This window comes from Pocillopora verrucosa, chromosome 5 (assembly GCF_036669915.1).
Source record: "Pocillopora verrucosa isolate sample1 chromosome 5, ASM3666991v2, whole genome shotgun sequence".
Taxonomy (NCBI): Eukaryota; Metazoa; Cnidaria; class Anthozoa; order Scleractinia; family Pocilloporidae; genus Pocillopora; species Pocillopora verrucosa.
In genome coordinates, this window is record NC_089316.1 from 8,982,980 (window position 1) to 9,007,406 (window position 24,427).

Genomic DNA, 24,427 nt, shown 5'->3' on the forward strand with positions numbered 1-24,427 from the left:
GCTTAAGTAAATTTGTGCTTCGCCACTTCTACGGCCACATTCCCTGCTGATGGTAAGCGCTTTCACGCAATGTTCTTTTGCTTTCTGATTGTCATTCACAGAAGCAAAAACAGCCGCCAAACTTGCTGTAGCCTTGGCTTCTAGTATTCTATCACCACTTGTTATACTGATGCCGACTGCCTTGTCCAAATATTCTTTAGCTTGCCGATTTTTTCGAAGCACAAAATAATCATTCCCAAGATTCCAGTATTTTCTTCCTTTTCTCCCGCCGATTTCTGTGATAATGGCAAGTGCCTTCTCGTGATATTCTTTAGCCTTATGATGTTCGCCAAGGGACTGAAACACGTTTCCGAGGTTCCCGTCAATTGTTCCTTCTCCTTGTCTGTCGCCAATTTCTATCCCAATGGCAAGTGCTTCATCGTAATATTCTTTAGCCTTCTGATATTCGCCTAGGGAATGAAACACACTTCCGAGGCACTGTTTAGTTGCTCCTTCTCCTTTTTTGTGGCCAATTTCTATCGCAATGGCAAGTGTTTTCTCATAACTTTCTTTAGCCTTTTGATATTCGCCTAGGGAATGAAACACATTCCCGAGGTTTAAGTTACTTGCTCCTTCTCCCGCTCTGTTGCCAATTTCTATCGCAATGGCAAGTGCTTTCTTGTGCCATTCCATAGCCTGCTGACATTTGCCAAGGCAATGAAACACAGTTCCGAGGTCCCCGTTAATTGTTCCTTCTCCTTCTTTGTCGCCAATTTCTATCGCGATGGCAAGTGCTTTCTCGTGATATTCTAGAGCCTTCTGATATTCGCCTAAGGAATTAAACACAGCTCCGAGGTTCCTGTTCATTGTTCCTTCTCCTTTTTTGTCGCCAATTTCTATCGCAATGGCAAGTGCTTTCTCGTAATATTCTTGAGCCTTCTGATATTTGCTTAGGGAACGAAACACATTTCCGAGGTTCCCGTTAATTGTTCCTTCTCCTGGTCTGTCGGCAATTTCTATCACAATGGCAAGTGCTTTCTCGTTGTATTCTTTAGCCTTCTGATATTCTCCTTGGGAATTAAACACAGTTCCGAGGCCCCCGTTAAATCTTCCTTCTCCTCCTCTGTCGCCTATTTCTATGGCGATGGCGAGTGCTTTCTCGTAATATTCTTTAGCCTTTTGACATTTGCCTAGGGAATGAAACACACTTCCGAGGTGCCCGTTAATTGTTCCTTGTCTACATTTGTCGCCAATTTCTATAGCAATGGTAAGTGCTTTCTCGTAATATTCTTTAGCATTCTGATATTTGCCTAAGGAATGAAACACACTTCCGAGGTGCCCGTTAATTGTTCCTTGTCCACATTTGTCGTCAATTTCTATCGCAGTGGCATGTGCTTTCTCGTAATATTCTTTAGCCTTCTGATATTTGCCAAGGCAATGAAACACAGTTCCGAGGTTCCCGTTAATTGTTCCTTCTCCTTCTCTGTCGCCAATTTCTATCGCGATGGCAAGCGCTTTCTCGTGATATTCTAGAGCCTTCTGATATTCGCCTAGGGAATGAAAAACAGTTCCGAGGCTCCCGTTAATTGTTCCTTCTCCTTGTCTGTCGCCTATTTCTATCGCGATCGTAATTGCTTTCTCGTAATATTCTTTAGCCTTTTGATATTCGCATAAGGAATAAAACACATTTCCGAGGTTCCCGTTAATTGTTCCTTCTTTTTGTCTGTCACCAATTTCTATCGCGATGACAAGTGCTTTCTCGTAATATTCTTTAGCCTTCTGATATTCGCACAGGGAATGAAACACAGTTCCGAGGCTCATGTTAATTGTTCCTTCTCCTCTTCTGTCACCAATTTCTATCACGATGGCAAGTGCTTTCACGTAATATTCCTTAGCCTTCCGATATTCGCCTAGGGAATGAAACACATTTCCGAGGCCCCCGTAACTTGTTCCTTGTCTACATTTGTCGCCAATTTCTATGGCGATGGCAAGTGCTTTCTCGTAATATTCTTTAGCCTTCTGATATTCGCCCAGGGAATAAAACACATTTCCGAGGTTCCCGTTAAATCTTCCTTCTCCTCTTCTGTCGCCAATTTCTATCGCGATGGCAAGTGCTTTCTCGTAATATTCTTTAGCCCTCTGATATTCGCCTAGGGAATAGAACACATTTCCGAGGTTCCCGTTACTTGTTCCTTCTCCTTGCCTGTCACCTATTTCTATCGCGATGGTAATTGCTTTCTCGTAATATTCTTTAGCCTTTTGATATTCGCATAAGGAATAAAACACATTTCCAAGGTTCCCGTTCAATCTTCCTTCTCCGTGTCTGTCGCCAATTTCTATCGAAATGGCAAGTGCTTTCTTGTAACATTGTTTAGCCTTCTGATGTTTCCCAAGGGAATGAAACACATTTCCGAGGTTCCCGTTAATTGTTCCTTCTTTTTGTCTGTCGCCAATTTCTATGGCGATGGCAAGTGCTTTCTCGTAATATTCCTTAGCCTTCTGATATTTGCACAGGGAATGAAACACATTTCCGAGGTTCCCGTTAACTGTTCCTTCTTGTTTTCTGTCGCCAATTTCTATCGCGATGGCAAGTGCTTTCTCGTAATATTCTTTAGCCTTCTGATATTCGCCTAGGGAATAAAACACATTTCCGAGGTTCCCGTTAACTGTTCCTTCTCCTGTTCTGTCGGCAATTTCTATTGCGATGGCAAGTGCTTTCTCGTTACATTCTTTAGCCCTCTGATATTTGCAAAGATAATGAAACACATTACCGAGGTTACTGTTACTTCTTCTTTCTGCTAATCGGTCGCCAATTTCTATTGCGATGGTGAGTGTTTTCTGGAAGTGTTTTTTTGCCCTCTGCATTTCACTGAGGCTCATACATACAGTTCCAAGTCGTCCATGAGCCATAGCTTCTTCTCTTTTGCGACCAATCGTTTGCATGATCATGAGTGCACTATTGAAAAGTTTCTTTGCCTCTACAAACCGGTGCTGTGCTTCATATTTGTCTCCCAGTTGAATGGTTAGTCTTCCAGCGTGGTGCAACGTGTAAAGAAGTTTCTTGGTATATCTTTCTGCACTTGTGTCACCAGAGATGGCGTAGTATACGTTGAATATTACATCGAAGATATCAAGGTGTCTACCACAGTCAAGGTTTTGAAGTAGATTTGCACATTCATTACATAGCTCAGTCGCTTGTGGGCCACGATCAGTGTTAAGAAGAAATATGACGACATTTAAACCTATCTGGACTGATTGTAGGATTTCTGCAGCGTCACTCATAACGAGTCTTTCCTGTTTGTTGTCGTGACAAAGAATTGACAAAAAACAAAACTCAAAATAAATTAAAATAAAAACTGATTATTGAGGAGTCCCCGAGCTTTTTGAGGGAATTGGTTGTTTTCTTCCTTTTTACGAATGTCTGAGGGCAACAGTTCTTTTTACTCTTTTACTGAAACCCGCCCATGTGAATCAGTTGGGTTGAATTCAAATAACCGTGGAACAGATTTGGTTATAGCTATCAAAAAAAGTTTCACCAAAAAAATCGTGTTATGTTGGCATTAAACGTTTTTTTTTTCCACCCATTTCATGCCATAAAAATTAGTTATAACTGAATCTGATCGCGATTTACTGCCTGAAAATGACTTCCGCTGATATTGTTAAAATTAGCAGGAAAAGTCGGCAAACATTTGAATTCAACTCCAAGAATGTACATCAACATGATTTTCTCTGGAACTTCTATTGATCATACGATGATAAGACGAGATAGAATGGGACGATTTAAATGAGCACCTTCCACGCGTCGCGAGCGTCTCGCGCGTTTTTCGGACAGATCGCCTGACAGCCGGATAGAATTTTAAGAACGCTTTTAGCCAATGAAGTAGGTTTTCCTTAACTTTTTAATTGAAATAATAGCATTTATGTTTTTCGTGCGTATCAGTTTTAAAGAAATATTTTGACTTTTTTTAGAAGAAAATCATTTCAGTCATTTCAATCAGGAGAGTTGATGCTAGCGTTATGAAAGGGCTCTTTTCCGCCTCCATGAACGCTCTTGTCACTCGCTTCAGCTGAAGTCGTAAAGTTCTTTACTTTGTTTTTAGTGAATACAATTCATATCGACCCTTGACAATTGAAATATTAAAGTAGATGAGATGTTTCCTTTTTTTTGGTATTCTTTCACTGTATTTTGCTCTACTGAAAGTTACATTAACATTTGGAAAAAACCGCCCTTCTCGCACTTTATAATGGTTGGCAGATAGGAGAGTCGACTTGAAGGAAGTGGGTTTTTCTTGATTGAATTGATTTGGCAATAATTCTGAAAACTATCACCGTCGCGCGAAACTTTCAATTGCAATTTATATTTCTGTACTTCTTGCAGTATCCTACGAGAGCTGTCAAACTGAATTTTGAAAGGAGGGTGCCAAAGGGTTTACACGTGACGCGTGTTTAAGGCCAAAATTAACATGTGACGCCTGGAAAGGGATCGTGATTCGCGAATTTATGATTTAGTGTGAGGCGTGACTTGCCAACTGAAATACAAGTTACTCGTGAATTTCTTCGTTCATCTCGTGAAATCCTCAAGATTTTCCAGAAACGTTCTATAAGAGGCGAGAGATTTGAAGTTTTGCCTTTCATATACATGACACGTGAATTTTTCTAAAAATTCTTGCATGAAATCCTGTCAGGATCATGAGTCTCACTCTGAGTCCTCACTCATGGACTCGCTCTGCTCTGATATCCATTGTTGTTTTACTCAGAATCGAGGAAAATCAATAATTTTTAATCAATCCGGAGATGTCCATATACGTGACGTAGATCAGTTTCGTTGCGTGGAAGACAAATTTGATGGACATAAATTCAACGAAATAAAAATTACAATCTACAATAAAACGAAGTATGAAACCATTCAACTGTGTCCGGATATAGATATTTGTGTCGGCATTTCTAACTGTGTGTCCCATGCAGATCACGGTTTGTCATTTTTAGAAACTTGCTTTATGAATTTTAGGTTATAAAATTGGAACATAGAACTGTTGTCAATCATTACTCAAAAGTTATTTTTGAAAACTCCAAAACTAAAACTCCACTACGTCGCTTACCAACTTCCCCGTTATTGCGTTAAAAACATTGCATCTTTGTTCTTTTCACATAAAAATTATTCATCGTGTGGCTGCTTTTATTCCATTTATCATTCATTTTATCCCAGACTCGGACACTTAATAATTGTTTAACGTACAATTTCTCCTTACAGTATCAATATATTCTTCAGCCAACAGTTTTGGAGAATAAAGAAACTTGTCAGCTTGACGGTGTTAGACTGACGCAACACTCCATTCTCTAAAAATATTTACAGTGACATTTGCTACATTTAGAAAGGAGACTTGAAAATGAGATAATGGAGGTTAAAGGCCTTGAGATGAGTGGATCATTTTATTTTGAAGACTATGATAAGGTCAAGGCAAATTTTCAGCAACAAAGCGGGAAAAGATTGTGTCTAAATTATTTTTTTTAAACTAACCTTTAAAAAAAAAGCCTGTCTTGTTTAATATTCCAGTCGTATGACTGATAAAACTGAAATACAACTTGCGCTGAAAAACAAAGATAAATGCAAATACCTATTGTAAGAAAGACAAATGCTTGATCGGTGAAAAAAGAATGATAAACCGAAGGGGGAACTACGGACACCAAAGTAAAGATTAAGTTCGATTTGTAAAAAGCAAGTTTAGGAACCTCAAAATCAATCGCTCTCCATCTTCCCCTTAAATCAAGCGCACAAATTGAACTCATCAAATAATAATAGATTTTCCCGCCTTAAATTAATTTGAAATATAGCAAAACTGTGCGATTTGAATATACTCTGCTTTACCACCGACACTGAAAAACCTCAGGCTACTTAGAACAACCAAGGAAACAACATTAGACATGCCGGGCCAAACAGAGAATTTATGAGATGAATATCTGCTCATGTGATGAACATTTTCACCAAAAAAAAATCAATTTCCAATGGCTCTATCTTACCAATCTTTTACACTGCCAACACCAACGACGGTTTCCGTCTTTCTTAATCTAAACATTTGTTTTGCCGAAATAACTGACCCCGCGCTTGACGCAATTCGAACATTTAACATTTGTAAACTTTTCAGGAAGGTTTTTTTTTTGTGTGCACAGATTAGGCAGCCTATTGGAATAGATTTACACTAGTGTTTTGATTGTTATCCAAGTGTTGGAAAGCTATGAATGGTACGAATTTGACTCACGGCAAAATTTGGCAACACGGCAGAAGAAATGATTTTAATGCGGAAGACATTTGTGAACGGGAAATGGCGGTACATTTTATTCGGTTTATAAAGGATATTCTCATTTCTTACTCATCTTGCTCAGGCGCTTTTTCCCGTAATTGCATTCAAAACATTACATCTTTATTCTTTTTGCATAAACATTTCCCATTTATGCATCGTGTGGCTGCTTGTACTCTTTCAGTCCCAGACTCGGACACTTAAGAATTGTTTAATGTGCAATTTCTCCCTACAGAATCAATATATTCTTCAGTCAACAGTTTTGGAGAATCAAGAAACTTGTCAGCTTGACGGTGTTAGACTGACGCAACACTTCATTCTCTAAAAATATTTACAGTGACATTTGTTACAATTAGAAAGGATACTTGAAAATGAGATTATGGAAGTTAAAGGCCTCGAGATGAGTGGATCATTTTAGTTTAAAGAATATTATAAGGTTGGGGCAAATTTTTAGCAAAAAAGCGGGAAAAGATTGTGTCTAAATTTTTTTTTTTTAACTAACCTTTGAAAAAAAGAAGCCTGTCTTGTTTAATATTTCAGTCGTATGACTAATAAAACTAACAGTGAGAAACTGAAATAGAACTTTCTCTGAAAAACAAAGATAAATGTAGATAGCTCTTGTAAGAATGACGTAAACACTTGATAGGTGAAAAAAAAGGTGATAAATCAAAGGGGGAACAACGGACACCAAAAGTAAAGATTAAGTTCGATTTGTAAAACGCAAATTTAGAAACCTGAAAATCAATCGATCTCCATCTTTCCCATAAATTAAGTGCGCAAAAAAACTATGAAATAAAAAATAGATTTGCCTGCCTTGAATTAATTTGAAATGTAGCAATACTGTGCGATTTGAATATACTTTGCGTTACCACCGACACTGGAAAACCTTACACTACTTAGGACGACCCAGGAAACATCATGGCGGACCAAACGGAGATTTTATGATAAGAAGAATCTCTGCTCATGTGATGAACATTTTAACCACAAAACATTTCAATTTCGGATGGCTCTCTCTTACCAATTTTGTTACATTGCGAAAACCAACAATGGTTTCCGTCTTTCTTAATCTAAACATTGTTAAGCCGAAATACCTGGCCCCGCGCTTGACGCAATGCGAACATTTAACATTTGTAAACTTATGAGGACGCTTTTTTTGTGCACAGATTAGGCATGCCTATTGGATCAGATTTACACTGGAGATTTCATAGTTATCCAAGCGTTGGATAGTTGTGAATGATACGAATGTAACTCAACACGGCAGAAGTACCGATTTTAATGCGCAAGAGACTTGTTCTTCTTGTGATATGAAAAAACTTTAAATATAGATGGAGTTTAGTCAGACCGATGTCCTTCTAAAGCAATTCATGATGTGTCAATATATGAATCAACACAGTAATGGTCTATGTGAGAGCAGCTTAAAATATGCATTGTTAAATTGATGAGATGTCGCATTAGCACACCAACATGTTAACAATTAAAAATCGTACTTACCACGACTCTTTGAACTCTTTGTTGCTTTGTAAAGTAAAGGAAGTGTGTCTTGTTCAGTAATTTGATTGAAAGACTGAGGAAGCCCAGAGTAAGAAACTGAAATGACACTTTTCCTGCAAAACAGAAATGAATGACAATGAATTTTTGTCAAAAAAAAAACAACATAACAAAAGAACAACAACAAAATCGTTCGAAAAAACCTAAAACCACTACGCCGCTTTCTAACTTCCCCGTAATTGCATAAAAAAAAAATTGCATCTTTGTTCTTTTTACAGAAACATTTCCCATTCATACATCGTGTGATGCTTTTACTCTTTCAGTACCAGACTCGGACACTTAATAATTGTTTAATGTACAATTTCTCCTTACAGAATCAATATATTCTTCAGCCAACAGTTTTGGAGAATAAAGAAACTTGTCAGCTTGACAGTGTCAGACTGACGCAACATTTCATTCTCTTAAACATTTTCGGTGACATTTGTTACATCTAGAAAGGAGACTTGAAAATGAGATTATGGATGTTAAAGGCCTCGAGATAAGTGGATCAGTTTAGTTTGAAGACTATGATAAAGTCAAGGTAAATTTTTAGCAACAAAGCAGGAAAAGATTGTTTCTTATACCCCATTCACACCAGCAAAACATGTTTTGTTAAACTGGTTTTCATTGAATGAAAATTATAAACAGAGAACTGAAAAACTTGATTTTCCATTGGATTCAAGTACTTGCTAACTTGCATTTCCAATGTGCTACATTCAAGTCAAAAATATTCGGTTAAATAGTTTCTATGAAGAAAAAAAAAATTAAACTGTGTTTAACAAAACAACTTTTAAACATGTTTAAGCTTTGGTGTGAATGGGGCATAAGTTTGTTTGTTTTTGAGAACTAACCTTTTAAAGAAGAAGCCTGTCATGTATAATATTCCAGTCGTATGACTAATAAAACCAACAGTTAGAAACTGAAATAGAACTCGGCTTTCTCTGAAAAACAAAGATAAATGCAAATAGCTATTGTAAGAAAGACTTAAACACTTGATAGGTGAAAAACAGAATGATAAACGAAAGGAAGAACAACGTTGGATAGGTATGAATGGTACGAATTTGACCCACGGCAAAATTTGGCAACACGGCAGAAGTACTGATTGTAATGCGCAACCCATGTCTTTTCATTGGGATATGAAAAAAAAAAAATTTAATTATGGATGGAATTCATTCAGACCGATGTCGTTCTAAAGCAATTCATGATGTTTCAGTAGATTAATCAACACAGTAATGGTCTAGGTGAGAGCAGCTTAAAATATGTATTGTAAAATTGATGAGATGTCGCATTAGCACACCAGCACGTTAACAATTAAATATCGTACTTACCACGACTCTTTTAACTCTTTGTTGCTTTGAAAAGTGAAGAATCGGCGGCATATGTCTATATTAAGGTAAAAGGTGCGTGGCAAATCTCAGCCTACTCCTGGTGGGCCGATTTAGAGAATACGTTGTCATGTCGAGGAGAGGTTTTCCAGGAATCTGGCGCTAATTATCAGTACTAGACCCCCGACAGACTTTTCGCTGGCTCGTGTTCCTGAAAGCCTTGTATGTTCGCGCGGGCGAAGAAACGCTCGTGACCAAACGCTGATCATGAGGGCCTAGCTAAGCTAGCAAAATCTCCTTCGCAAACTTTGTTCGCTCTCGTCACGCAATGCAGGTCAGAAGCGCGTAGCGTGACGAGCCCGAACAAAGGCTGCACGGAAGACTGTAGTCTACAGTATCTGCGGCAACAATGCAGATTATTTTTGCTTACAATTATTCAGAACTAATGATAAAACACCACAAACAAGTTGGAAGGCTTTTTCTTTTCTCTTCCCAATTAAACGACATTTTCGTTGTTATCTTTTGAAACTTGACGCTATTTTTCTTTCCAAAAATAGAAGGTACCAATTAGCTAGTTACCCACCCATCCAAAGAAGATAACTCTTGCATGGGTGGTATGCCTATGTTTTTTATCAAAGCTAAAAGCGCGCTGCCTTCTTTTGCAGAATGGAACTTTGAAAATCGTTGATAGAAAGAAAAACATTTTCAAGCTGTCCCAGGTAAGATTACTATATTTTCGTCCCTGAATATCATTGTTTTACAAATGTTATATACCTATGTTCCGTTACAGTTTGCTGATTCTCTTGGAAGAGGTTATTATTTCTGCGTTGCTATCTTGTATGGATTTCCTTCCAAATCTTTTGCAGCTTAACAAGATAAGAAAGAATGAAATTGTTAGCTCGGCCGTCCAATGAATATGTGACGTTAAGCTTAAATTGACTTCGTAAAGTTATTGTTGGATACATTGTAGCTTAGAAGTGAAATATCGGAGTACGAAATCCGAAGGTTTGGATTCGAAGCCTCTCAGAGAAATCAAATATTTTTTTCTGTCTCAGCCTCATGTATCATTTCTTTTCATTTTTTATTCCTTTTTTTAATTTCCTTTATATGATGATTTTTTTTTCTAAAACAAGGAGAGTATATTGCTCCAGAGAGGATCCTTAATGTTTAATGGTAATCGAACATAAACAGCGGAAAAGTTTCTTTTTTCTTTTATGGAAACGGAGTTAGCTGAGCACATAACTGTGACTTTCCTTTCAGATTATAAATAAAGTTATATTGGAAGACATCTTGGCCAAAGGAAGAGAAGGAGATCTTAATTCATTAGAACAGGTTAGGGTGTACGTCATACAGTTATTTACTCGTAGGTGACAATGTCTGATAGATGTGGGAAATGCTAACTGAATGAGAAGAGTCCGCTTTGAAGTGGTTTTCAACACGAAATAGCTTAACTCAAAGGACTTTTCTTTAACTTTCCCTTTACGCGATAAACAGAAGGAGTCTCCACGGCAACCAACAAACTTAATTGTACTAAATGGAAAGTCTCTATATTTCGAGAGCATGGACGAAAAAAAATTTGTATTTCTAAAAAATGAAAACGGAAGCCACCCTTATATATCACAATAATATCCTATGTTTCAAAGGTCAAGAAAATCTATCTTCATCCTGAGATGTTTAGCATTGAAAACAGACTTCCCACGCCAACCTTCAAGGCCAAGCGTTCAGAGATACTCAAGACTTTCAAAGACCAAATCAAGCGGCTTTACGAAGAGGTGGAGACTGAGAATAAACCAGACACAGGCCTGATAAAGCCATCATGAGCGACCCCATCCTTCGCTTCTCGCGAAGGAACGGGAAATGAGACAAAGCCCAAGCAATAGTTGATTAAGACATATTAAGACACGGCACAAGGACTTTATATCCACTATCAATGACCTTAAAAATAGTCACAATTATGCTGGTTTAAAAAAGTTAGTCTACATAATAACGCCTGAAAAAGCAGTGAATGAAATACTCATCATTGTAAAAAGTAATTTTGCATTAATTTTAGTGAATGATGACAACACGTTACACTACCCCTCCCCCCCCCCCTCCGTCCCGCTCTTCTCTAAATGTTTTAGGTTATATCAGCCCGCGTAACAAGCGTCAACAAAAATGTAATTAACACGCGTGCATGAAAGCAGGCGCACGAGGAGAAAGCTCCATTAGGTTCGCACACCCGGGAAGTTTTGTTTGCACGTTCTGGTCGCGCCCGATTACTCCTTACGACTTTTATGTACAACATGACTAAATGAGAACATCCCACATTACTCTCTTCCTTAACTTTAAGCAAAAATTACCGCATACTATGTTATTATGCTTCAAGTTCCTGACAAAATAAAACAATGCCGAAAACAATACAGTTAGTTAGTATGGCTTTGTTTTCAAATAGTATGTGGTGATACGGAAATCTTTCCCAATTAGGGTAGCTTGCCAAAATATTTCCCTAAGCCTCTGTGATCTTAGTAAATTTACTAGACTCACTTATTTCATTTCAGTTTATCACTATTAGGAATCGATCAATGTTTATTTCTCAAAAAGAGAACTCTGCAGTATTTATCAAACTTTTAAGCAGTTAAATGGCTGCTATTTAACCAACAACGACGAGATTTGAAGGAAAATAAACATGTTCTCTATATTTTGTGTTTTTTTTTTACGATGATCCCTCAACGTATCTTTCACATCTATCTACTCGTAAACGATACGAAAATTGCAAATACATAACTGAAAATAAAATGAGGCCACCTGGGAACCAAAACCCCTACAAAATCTTGACTTGAGAATGCGTACCAAAACCCCTAAAAAATCTTGACTGAGCATGCGTACTTTGTCGAGCTTGCGATATTTTGCTTCAGTCGAGCCATTTGAAATTTCCCAATGTTTTTCTCGTTTTGTTGTAGCTTAGATTTTACGTTTTCTATATTTTAACAAATGAAATGTCGCCCAAGACAACTCAGTCCCAAGCCCCAGAAGGAAAAGCGCAAACAGCAACAACTGCATGGAGAGTGACGACGAGGCGGAGCTTCTACAGATGACGACACCGAGGTACCGACCATCATTAACCCTTTAACTCCCGTGAGTGACCAAGACAGAATTTCTCCTTACAGTGGCAATCCAATATCAACCAGATATGTAATGAGAATAAAGAAAAATATCAATTTGAGGATAATTGGTTGATCCAATGCTAAATTCTCTGAACTAACATTATATAAATTGTACGGTTGACAGTAAGGAGAACTAAAAATTTGATCTGGGAGTTAAAATGTTAAATCGCGGTCGCCTGGAGATGGGGTTAGAAGGGGGGCGGAGAATTTTAGTTGTGTCGCAGCAAAAAATTTACTTGATCCCTTCCTAGAGCTTTGCAGTATTCTAAAGATTCCGTCTTATTTGCAGTCACTTTTCTATATAAGTTGTATTTATTTTCCCTTTTCTGTGGGAGGGGTGGGACAAAGCGAGTTATCGCAGGCGAGAAAGATAAGCCTAACTTGTCCGTTCTGGTAGCAAAACAGAACTACTTATTGATATACCAATCCCTCTGACGAAGGGCTAACGCTCGAAACGGCAGCTATTTACCCCTTAACGGTAACCGATTTTCGCTATAATTATTCAACCATTGAACGGCCTGGTGAAGAGACTCACTGGCACTTTCTTTACGCACAAGGTGTTCGTAGAAATGATTCATGAGCTGCTCCGTTGCTTCGTCTTCTACAATACTTTTCCTCCTCTATTTTAATTTCTAAGTTAATATCTATCTCGCTGATTTTTCAATTTGTATTTGTTTCTTACGTTAGAATCTATCCAGGAACTTTTTTTCTGAATTCTGGCTGATTGTCACCTTAATTTCCTACCAGCTGTTTGCACTTTTCTGTTCGACTATAGCGCTTGTATCTTACGAAATATTTCAGGCTAATTTTACCTTTACAATTTGGATATCGTTTCTTTTCTCTTCTCTGTTTGTTGCTGATTTTTAAGTAAATTTCACTCTGTCTGTTCCCTTCTCCGTTTATCTTTTAGATTTTGATAAAGTAACGCCTACGTTTCTCTTCCGTTTGTTTGTTATGTTATCACTCTTTGATGATCGCGTCTGCATGCTACGAGAGAATTGAAAACCAGATCATGGTGATGTAAACCGAGGATCAATTTTAAGTTTTGACACAACTCTGCCAACATTCTATAATTTTTTAAGATAAGTTTTTTTCCTGCGTTCATCCCAATGTTAATTTTAGTTCTCTAATGATATAATTAATTGATCTAACGGCCGAATTGCAGATTTCTTTGTTGCACGCTTTCGACTCAGTCGTGTTTAAAAAAGCATGCCAAAACGACTTCTTGACTTTTAAACAAATTAAAATGTCTATGCACAGTAATACCAGTGTCCATTTAAAGACGATAAATGTCAGATAAAAGGAAGAAGAATCTTTATGTCGGATCAGTCGTCACTCTGCTCCAATCTTTGCTTCATTTTTGTCCTCCTTGAGTTCTTCTTTCCTAAAAACAAACATTCTACATTTTTCACTATTTTAACTGATAAGCAAACGGATCAAGTTCATTTGAAAGAAATTACTTTTTCTTCAATGTCATGGACAATGATTTTCGAACTTTTCCAAATTATTGTTGCATATGCCATAATTTATGCGAAAGTGACTTCAAAATTATGGTTTAATTGGTTATTGTTGTAGATTTTTTACAAAATAAAGTTAACTTTTTTAAAGTCAGCTGAAGTTTCTCAGATTACTCTCATCGTCATAGCGTCTAGCATCGTATCAACCTCCTGCAGTTATTTCTGAATATCTTCCATGCAAAAGGAACTCTTTTTCAAGGCCAATTAAGGTAGCGATTCATAAAAATCTTCTGGCTCTGAGCACGAAATGAAATCGTCTTCTTTTTCTTTACATTTTATGGATGAGAGACAAAGACAAAAACAAACAAAAACCGACTATTATGTGTTGAACTGAAAAAGTTAAGTGTGCTAATCGGTTATTATAGAAAATTGCTCATTACAATCAGACTTACCCTTTTTTCGTAAAATCAAATGTCACGTTATCCCCCATCAGCACAAATGGAGCCCATTGGGAAGGTTTAGGGAAACCATTGCTTCTCAACCATTGAACGGCCTGGTGAAGAGACTCACTGGCACTTTCTCCACGCACAAGGTGTTCGTAGAAATGATTCATGAGCTGTTCCGTTGCTTCGTCTTCTATAGCCCACGATGCTACCAACACTGAACGTGCACCGGATGCTAAGAATGCACGAGCGATTCCAAGGACTCCTTCCTTTTTAACCAATCCACGCCCACTGTGGCAACAGCTGAGTACTACCAGTTTAGCTCGCACTTGAACTCCTTGAATTTCGGACATAGTCAGGAGGTAGTCTTCCTCTTGAGGAGTATCGTCAGTAGTATGTTGAGGAGAGAGAGCGATCTCTCCTCTTTCGGCATTTCCATGTGCGGCAAGATGTATTAGACTTACCGAAGGTATCGCTTGAAGTACTGCCTGCTTTGTTGCGCGACTTCCTAACAAAGGCTGAACGCCCAGCAGTCGACCAACCATCTCTGCTTCCTTTCTTGCACAGAACAATGGTGTAATGTCAGTGAGACGTCCATTGTAATGCACTTTGCCTACCGTAGGATCACCCACAACCAGTGCATTAGTTAGACTGTGATAGTCCGCTGGACATTCTTGAATAATTCGGAGAGTCGTCAGAGAAGGGACGATACGGATTCTGTACTTCTCCGATAAATACTTTCCGGCAGATTTATCTCGCAAGGCAGCAAATGGGACTCGGTATGAAAAACGATCCGGCACAATGATGATTTCAGGCTCTGTAAGTAAGTCTTCCACAGGTGCGACGATCCATTTGTAGCACAATCTATGAATTCTTTCGGTATCTTTGGTTTCTTCACCTCGCAAATTTGCTCGGCTCTCCTTATGAAGAGATGTCGTCACGTTGTCATCCAAAGATCGATCTTCGCAGTTCGCTGTGGGTAAAACGCCAAAGCCAGCGGCGCTCTTTTTGAAAATGCCTTCCACATCGCAAACTTGCTCGTCAATAAGAGTGTCTACTTCCACTTTGTCTGTTTTGCGAAAGCAAGTGCCTCCATTTGCTTTCAGTACCCAGAGAAAAACTTGCCCCTCTCTATGCGAGATGTACAAGAAAACACTGTTACTTTCTCTCCGCACGATGTTTTTAATCCCGAACCATGATTGTGGATCGGCTGAGATGTGGCTTTCCACGGAGTACTTGTCCGCCATTAATTCTGCGAGGACTCTTGCTCGTGCCAGCTCCTCGACGTAGAGAGCATCTTCAAATTTTGCAACATCGCAAAACAAGTCAGTGAGTAAACGGTAGGGAAAAGTACCGTGGTTCTCTAACAGAAATATTTTAAATTCACTGTTTCCTTTCAGAAAAGTTCTGATTTGCTCGTATTTTTCAATACATAGAAGAAGATATTCCCTTGCTTCCAAAACCTCTGACTGCGTTATCTTTACCAGTGTAATACTAAGAAGGCTTTTAAACTCAAGCATCTTGTCTCCAATTTGGCTGCTTATGGAATAAGCTTTCTTTAAACAATCTTCTGCCTTGCTACACTCACCGAGCGATTGGTGTAAATTGCCAAGGCTTAAGTAACTTCGTGCTTCGCCACTTCTATTGCCACATTCCCTGTTGATGGTAAGCGCTTTCACGCAATGTTCTTTTGCTTTCTGATCGTCATTCACAGAAGCAAAAACCGCTGCCAAACTTGCTGTAGTGTTAGCTTCTAGTATTCTGTCACCACTTGCTATACCGATACCGAATGCCTTGTCCAAATATTTTTTAGCTTGCCGATTTTTTCGAAGCTGAAAATAAACATTCCCAAGACTCAAGTATGCTTCTCCTTTTCTCCCGCCGATTTCTGTGATAATGGCAAGTGCTTTCTCGTAATATTTTTTAGCCTTATAATGTTCGCCAAGGAAATCAAACACTTTTCCGAGCATCCTGTTAATTGTTCCTTCTTCTTGTCTGTCGCCAATTTCTATCCCAATGGCAAGTGCTTCCTCGTAATATTCTTTAGCCTTCTGATATTGGCCTAGGGAATGAAACACATTTCCGAGGTTCCCGTTACTTGTTCCTTCTCCTTGTCTGTCGCCAATTTCTATCGCGATGGCAAGTGTTTTCTCGTGATACTCTGTAGCCTTCTGATATTCGCCTTGGGAATGAAACACAGTTCCGAGGTTCCCGTTAATTGTTCCTTCTCCTTGTTTGTCGCCAATTTCTATCGCAATGGCAAGTGCTTTCTCGTAATATTCTTGAGCCTTCTGATATTCGCCTAGGGAATGAAACACATTTCCGAGGTTCCCGTTACTTGTTCCTTCTCCTTGTCTGTCGCCAATTTCTATCCCGATGGCAAGTGCTTTCTCGTAATATTCTTGAGCCTTCTGATATTCGCCTAGGGAATGAAACACATGTCCGAGGTTCCCGTTACTTGTTCCTTCTCCTTGTCTGTTACCAATTTCTATCCCAATAGCAAGTGCTTTCTCGTAATATTTTTTAGCCTTCTGATATTCGCCTAGGGAATGAAACACATTTCCGAGGTTCCCGCTAACTATTCCTTCTTGTTGTCTGCCGCCAATTTCTATCGCGATGGCAAGTGCTTTCTTGTAATATTCTCCAGCTTTCTGATATTCGCCTAGGGAGTAAAACACATTTCCAAGGTTCCCGTTAAATCTTCCTTCTCCTCTTCTGTCGCCAATTTCTATCGCGACGGCAAGTGCTTTCTCGTAATATTCTTTAGCCTTCTGATATTCGCCTATGGAATAAAACACATTTCCGAAGTTCCCCTTAATTGTTCCTTCTCCTTGTCTGTCGCCTATTTCTATGGCAATGGCAAGTCCTTTCTCGTAATATTCTTTAGCCTTCTGATATTGGCACAGGGAATGAAACACAGTTCCGAGGTTCCCGTTAATTGTTCCTTCTCCTTTTCTGTCGCCAAATTCTATCGCGATGGCAAGTGCTTTCTCGTAATATTCTATAGCCTTTTGATTTTCACCTAGGGAATGAAACACATTTCCAAGGTTCCCGTTCAATCTTCCTTTTCCATGTCTGTCGCCAATTTCTATCGAAATGGCAAGTGCTCTCTCGTAATATTCTTTAGCCTTCTGATATTCGCCTTGGGAATGAAACACCTTTCCGAGGTTCCCGTGAATTGGTCCTTCACCTGGTCTGTTGCCAATTTCTATGTCAATGGCAAGTGCTTTCTCGTAATATTCTTTAGCCTTCTGATATTCGCCTAGGGAATGAAACACATTTCCGAGGTTCCCGTTACTTGTTCCTTCTCCTTGTCTGTCGCCAATTTCTATCGCGATGGCAAGTGCTTTCTCGTTATATTCTTTAGCCCTCTGATATTTGCAAAGGTAATGAAACACATCACCGAGGTACCTGTTACTTCTTCCTTCTGCTAATCGGTCGCCAATTTCTATTGCGATGGTAAGTGTTTTCTGGAAGTGTTTTTTTGCCTTCTGCATTTCACTGAGGCCTATGCATACAGTTCCAAGTCCTTCATGAGCCATAGCTTCTTCTCTTTTGTGACCAATCGTTTGCATGATGATGACTGCGCTATTGTAAAGTTGCTTTGCCTCTACAAACCGGTGCTGTGCTTCATATTTGTCTCCCAGTTGAATGGTTAGTCTTCCAGCGTGGTGCAACGTGTAAAGAAGTGTCTTGGCATATCTTTCAACATTTGTGTTACCAGAGATGGCGTAATATGCATTGGATATTACAACAGAGATGACAAGGTGTCTACCAAAGTCAAGGTTTTGAAGTAGAATTGCACATTCATTACATAACTCAGTCGCTTGTGGGCCACGATCAGTGTTGAGAAGAAATATGACGACATTTAAACCTATCTGGACTGATTGTAGGATTTCTGCAGCGTCACTCATAACGAGTCTTTCCTGTTTGTTTTTGTGACAAAGAGTGAACAAAAAACAAAACTTAAAAAAAATAGAATAAAAACTGATTATTGAGGAGTCCCTGAGCTTTTAGAGGGAATTGGTTGTTTTCTTCCTTTTTACGAATGTCTGAGGGTAACAGTTCTTTTTCACTCTCTTATTCAAACCAATCCCATATGAATCAGTTGGGTTGAATTCAAATAATCGTGTAGTAGATTTGATTATAGCTATCAAAAAAGTTTCACCAGTTGAACAGCAGTTACAAATCTTGTTATGTTGGCATTAAACGTTTTTTTTTCCCACCTATTTTATGCCATAAAAATTAGTTATTACTAAATCTGATCGAAATTTACTGCTAGAAAATTACTTCCACTTAGATTGTTAAAATTAGCAGAAAAAGTCGGCAAACATTTGAATTCAACTCCAAGAATGTACATCAACATGATTTTCTCTGGATCTTCTATTGATCATACGATGATAGGACGCGATGGAATGGGACGATTTGAATGGGCACCTTCCACGCGTCGCGAGCGTCTCGCGCGTTTTTCGGACAGATCGCCTGGCTGCCGGATAGAGTTTTAAGAACGCTTTTAGCCAATGAAGTAGGTTTTCTTGGACTTTTTAATTGAAGTAATAGCATTTATGTTTTTCGTACGTATCAGTTTTAAAGAAATATTTTGACTTTTTTTAGAAGAAAACCATTTCAGTCATTTCAATCAGGAGAGTTGATGCGAGCGTTATGAACGGGAAGTGGTGGTACAATTTTATTCGGTTTTTTAAAGGTGGTTATTATTTCCTACTCATCTTGCACAGGCTCTTTTCTGCCTCCATGAACGCTCTTGTCACTCGCTTCAGCTGAAGTCGTAAAGTTCTTTACTTTGTTTTGAGAGAATACAATTCATATCGACCCTTGACAATTGAAATATTAAAGTAGATGAGATGTTTCATTTTTTTTTGGTATTCTTTCACCGTAGTTTGTTCTACTGAAAGTTACATTAACATTTGGAAAAAACCGTCCTTCTCACACTTTATAGTGGTTGGCAGATAGGAGGGTCGACTTGAAGGAAGTGGGTTTTTCTTGATTGAATTGTTTTGGCAATAATTCTGAAAACTATCACCGTCGCGCGAAACTTTCAATTGCAATTTATATTTCTGTACTTCATTGCAGTATCCTACGAGAGCTGTCAACTGAATTTTGAAAGGAGGGTGCCAAAGGGTTTACACGTGACGCGTGTTTTAGGCCAAAATTAACATGTGACGCCTGAAAAAGGATCGTGATTCGTGAATTTATGATTTAGTGTGAGGCGTGACTTGCCCACTGAAATATAAGTTACTCGTGAATTTCTTCGTTCATCTCGTGAAATCCTCAAGATTTTCCAGAAACGTTCTACGCAAGGCGAGAGATTTGAAGTTTTGCCTTTCATATACATGACACGTGAATTTTTCTAAAAATTCTTGCATGAAATCCTGTCAGGATCATGAGTCTCACTCTGACTCCTCACTCATGGACGCGCTCTGCTCTGATATCCATTGTTGTTTTACTCAGAATCGAGGCAAATCAATAATTTCTAATCAATCCGGAGATGTCCATATACGCGACGTAGATCAGTTTCGTTGCATGGAAGACAAATTTGATGGACATCAATTCAACGAAATAAAAATTACAATCTACATGTCCGGATGTAAATATTTGTGTCGGTATTTCTAACTGTGTGTCCCATGCAGATCACGGTTTGTCATTTTTAGAAATTTTTTTTAAGAATTTGAGATTATGAAATTGGAACATAGAACTGTCAATCATTACTTAAAGGTTATTTTCAAAACTGAAAATATTTTGATTGTAATGCAGCATAAAATTGGGAAAATAGCAAAGATTCTATTAAGCGTTTAAACCGATCACTTGTCGTCAAAACGCTTAATCTGGTTATGAGACGAAGGAAATAGAGATTATTCCATGGAAAGTGCGTACTACTGAACTAGTTTTATTCACGAGTAGCCATGCATCAAATAAACAAACGAGCGAGCGCAACGAACGATTGAGTTTTTTGATGCATTGCAACGAGTAAATAAAAATCGTTCAAGCAATCTTTTCATTCTATTCAATTACATTCTCGTTACTTCAATAACTTATCCACCACGTTCTCGAAATGTTTTGTTAGGTAAAAGAACAAGATCGATTTTATTCATACAAAATGAAGCTAGGAAGCAACCAAAATTTAAAAAAAAGAAAGAAAGAACAGCTCACCTTTGAAAACAGACCCTGCCGACAGATTCTGATAGTGTGCCTTATGAAAACGAAAGTAAAAAGAATCAAATTAGACTTTCCCAGAAAAACAAACGTATATACAAATAGCTGGTGTAACAATATTTTACTCACACGGTTGGTACAAGGAAATCACCAAAATGAGTAAAAGAAAACCTGAGATGGAAGAAAACTCGTTTCTCAGGTTGCCCATAAGACTCATTAAATAACATTTGGCATCTTCTTACTTTCTATAATCACAGAAATGATGAACATGTAGCTTCTCCTTACAAAATCATTATATTATATAACAATCACGTGATGAGAGTAAACAGACTCATCATTCAAAGCGTGTTACCTCTATCATTATTAAGTTGCAATCCTAAATATTTCAGCGCACTTTATTTCTGATATAAATATTTAGCCGCTCACCGATCTCTTGATAGATAGGAGACCAAAATCAAGAAACTGATTGCAACAATTCTCTGCAAAACAACGAAGAATATAATGAGCTAGTGAAAGATCGAATTTAAAAATTATCGGTAAAATTAATTATTGTAAAAACATTTTGGATGGAACTTGCATTACAGCTGGCCTATAAGGTATCTAAAATATATATTTACAATAACATTTCTCACATTAAGAAAGGAGACTTGAAAATTAGATCATGGAAGTTAAAGGCCTGGAGATGAGTGGATCGTTTTATTTTGAAAACTATGATAAGGTCAAAGCAAATTTTTAGCAACAAAGCGGGAAAAGATTGTTCCTTAATTTATTTATTTTTAACTAACCTTTTAAAAAAGAAGCCTGTCTTGTTTAATATTCCAGTCGTATGACTAATAAAACCAACAGTAAGAAACTGAAATAGAACTTTCTCTGAAGAACAAAGAGAAATGCAAATACCTATTGTAAGAAAGACGTAAACACTTGATAGGTGAAAAACAGAATGATAAACCAAAGGGTGAACACCGGACACCAAGATTAAGTTCGATTTGTAAAACGCAAGTTTAGAAACCTAAAAGTCAATCGCTCTCCATCTTCCCCATAAATTAAGCGCACAGAACAAACTTATCAAATAAAAAATAGAACTGCCTGCCTTTAATTAATTTGAAATTTGGCAATATTGTGCGATTTAAATATATTCTGTGTTACCACCGACACTGAAAAACCTTAAGTTACTTAGGACGGCCAAGGAGACATCATGGCGGACCAAACGGTGATTTTATCATAAGAAAAATCTCTGCTCATGTTATGAACATTTTCATCACAAAAAAATTCAATTTTGGATGGCTCCTTCTTACCAATTTTGTTACATTGCGAACACCAACAACGGTTTCCGTCTTCCTTAATCTGAACATTTGTTTTGCCGAAATAACTGACCCCGCGCTTGACGCAATGCGAACATTTAACATTTGTGAACTTTTGAGGACGTTTTTTGGTACACAGATTACGCATGCTTATTGGATTAGATTTACACTGGTGTTTTGATTGTTATCCAAGCGTTGGATAGGTATGAATGGTACGAATTAACTCAACACGACAGAAGTACCGATTTTCATGCGCAAGAGACTTGTTCTTCTTGGGATATGATATAACTTTAAGACATAGATGGAATTTATTCAGACTGGTGTCCTTCTAGAGCAATTCATGATGTGTCAGTATATGAATCAACACAGTAATGGCCTCTGTGAGAGCAGCTTAAAATATGTATTGTAAAATCGATGAAATGTCGCATTAGACACCAGCACGTTAACAATTAAATATCGTACTTACCACGACTATTTGAACCCTTTGTTGCTTTGTAAAGTAAAAGAAGTGTGTCTTGTTAAGTATTTTGATTGAATGACTGAGGAAGCCGAGAGTAAGAAAATGAAATGACACTTTCCCCGCAAAACAGAAATGAATGACAATGACTTTTTGTGAAAAAAAAGGTAACGGCATCATCGGTAGAACAAAAACAAAATCGTTCGGAAAACCTAAAACAACACTACGTCGCCTTCCAATTTCTCAGTAATCGCATTAAAAACATTGCATCCTCGTTCTTTTTACATAAAAATTTCGCATTCATACATCGTGTGGCTGCTTTTACTCTTTCAGTCCCAGACTCGGACACTTAAGAATTGTTTAAAGTGCAATTTCTCCTTACAGAATCAATATATTTTTCAGTCAACAGTTTTAGAGAATAAAGCAACTTGTCAGCATAACGGTATTGGACTGACGCAATACTTCATTCTCTAAAAATATTGACAGTGACATTTGTTACATTTGGAAAGGAGACTTGATAATTAGATCATGAAAGTTAAAGACCTTGATCATTATATTTTGAAGATTATGATGAGGTTAAGGCAAGTTTTTTAGCGGTAAATGTTTGCCAAAAATCTGTTTCAAGTTTTGTAGTTTTTTAAAGCAGCAAAAGATTATTCCTAAATTTATTTTTTTAAAACTAACCTTTTACAAAGGAAGCCTGTCTTGTTTAATATTCCAGTCCTATGACTAATAAAACCAACAGTGAGAAACTGAAATAGAACTTTTTCTGAAAAACAAAGATAAATACAAATACCTATTGTAAGAAAGACGTAAACACTTGATAGGTGAAAAAAAAGTGATAAATCAATGGGATAACAACGGACACCAAAAGTAAAGATTAAGTTCGATTTGTAAAAAGCAAGTTTAGGAACTTCAAAATCAATCGCTCTCCATCTACCCCATACATCAAGCGCACAAATCAAACTCATCAAATAATAATAGATTTGCCCGCCTTAAATTAATTTGAAATATAGCAAAACTGTGCGATTTGAATATACTCTGCGTTACCACCGACACTGAAAACCTCTGGCTGGGAATTAACTTCTCAGGACGCTTTTTTTGTGCACAGATTAAGCATGCTTATTGGAATAGATTGACACTGGCGTTTTGATTGTTATCCAAGCATTGGATAGGTATGAATGGTACGAATTTGACTCACGACAAAATTTGGCAACACGACAGAAGTACTGATTTTAATGCGCAAGACATTTGTTTTTCTTGGGATATATAAAAAAAAACTTTAAAACATAGATGGGATTTACTCAGACCGATGTCACTCTAAAGCAATTCATGATGTGTCAGTATATGAATCAACACATTAATGGTTGGGAAAGCCAACAAAATCTCCTTCGTAAATTTTGTTCGCTCTCGTCACGCAATGGAGGAAAGGAGTGCGTTGCGTGACGACCCAAGTATAGCTGCAAAGAACACTATTATCTACAGTATGTGTGGCAACAATGAAGATTATTTTTGCTTACAATTATTCAGAACTAGTGACAATAAACAACAAAACACTTGTGCCTGAGTTTATTTATACAAGTTGGAAAAGTTTTTTTTCTCTCCCCATGAAACGATATTTTCGTTGGAATCTTTTGAAAGTTAATGCTATTTTTCTTTCCAAAAATAGAAGGTACCAATTAGCTACTAACCCACCCATCCAAAGAAGATAACTCTTGCATGCGTGATATGCCTATGGTTTTTATCAAAGCTAAAAGCGCGCTGCTTTCTTTTGCAGAATGGAACTTTGAAAATCATTGATAGAAAGAAAAACGTTTTTAAGCTTTCCTAGGTAAGATTACTATATTTCCGTCTCTGAATATCATTGCTTTACAAATGTTATGTACCTATATTCCGTAACAGTTTGCTAAGTCTCTTGGAAGAGGTTAAAATTTCTGTTTTGCTATCTTGTATGGATTTCCTTCTAAATCTTTTTCAGCTTAACAAGATAAGAAAGAATGAAATTGTTAGCTCGGCCGTCCAATGAATGAGTGATGTTAAGCTTAATTTGACTTCGTAAAGTTACTGTTGGATACACTGTAGCTTAGAAGTGAAGCATCGGAGTACGAAACCCGAATTCGAAGGTTTGGATTCGAAGCCTCTCAGAAAACTCAAATATTTCATCTGTCTCAGCCTCATGTGTCATTTCTTTTTCTTTTTTATTCCTTTTTCATTTCACTTTAAATGGTGATTATTTTTTTTTTTCTAAAACAGGGAGAGTTTATTGCTCCGGAGAAGATCCAGAATGTATATTTACGCATGTCCCTTTGTTTCGCAGGCCTTTGTCAT

The 24,427-nt window shown here is 37.7% G+C and overlaps 3 protein-coding genes across 3 annotated transcripts; all 3 read right to left on the bottom strand.

The window, feature by feature from the left end:
- Positions 1 to 2: 2 nt before the first annotated feature.
- LOC136280690 (tetratricopeptide repeat protein 28-like) lies at positions 3 to 3,261 on the bottom strand. The gene is made up of 4 exons (XM_066166340.1): positions 2,506 to 3,261; positions 1,546 to 1,995; positions 123 to 1,398; positions 3 to 43 (listed from the first exon to the last, which is right to left on the bottom strand). The coding sequence occupies exons 1-4, from the start codon at positions 3,259 to 3,261 to the stop codon at positions 3 to 5; spliced, it is 2,523 nt and encodes an 840-aa protein (XP_066022437.1).
- A 10,341-nt stretch (positions 3,262 to 13,602) lies between these two features.
- LOC131795373 (tetratricopeptide repeat protein 28-like) lies at positions 13,603 to 15,690 on the bottom strand. Its single transcript, XM_059112950.2, has 2 exons — positions 14,180 to 15,690; positions 13,603 to 13,654 (listed from the first exon to the last, which is right to left on the bottom strand). The coding sequence occupies exons 1-2, from the start codon at positions 15,688 to 15,690 to the stop codon at positions 13,603 to 13,605; spliced, it is 1,563 nt and encodes a 520-aa protein (XP_058968933.2).
- A 95-nt stretch (positions 15,691 to 15,785) lies between these two features.
- On the bottom strand, positions 15,786 to 18,084 carry LOC131795365 (tetratricopeptide repeat protein 28-like). Its single transcript, XM_066166341.1, has 4 exons — positions 17,589 to 18,084; positions 16,629 to 17,432; positions 15,951 to 16,232; positions 15,786 to 15,826 (listed from the first exon to the last, which is right to left on the bottom strand). Exons 1-4 carry the CDS (start codon positions 18,082 to 18,084, stop codon positions 15,786 to 15,788), a joined length of 1,623 nt encoding a protein of 540 aa, XP_066022438.1.
- Between the last annotated feature and the right edge of the window lie 6,343 nt (positions 18,085 to 24,427).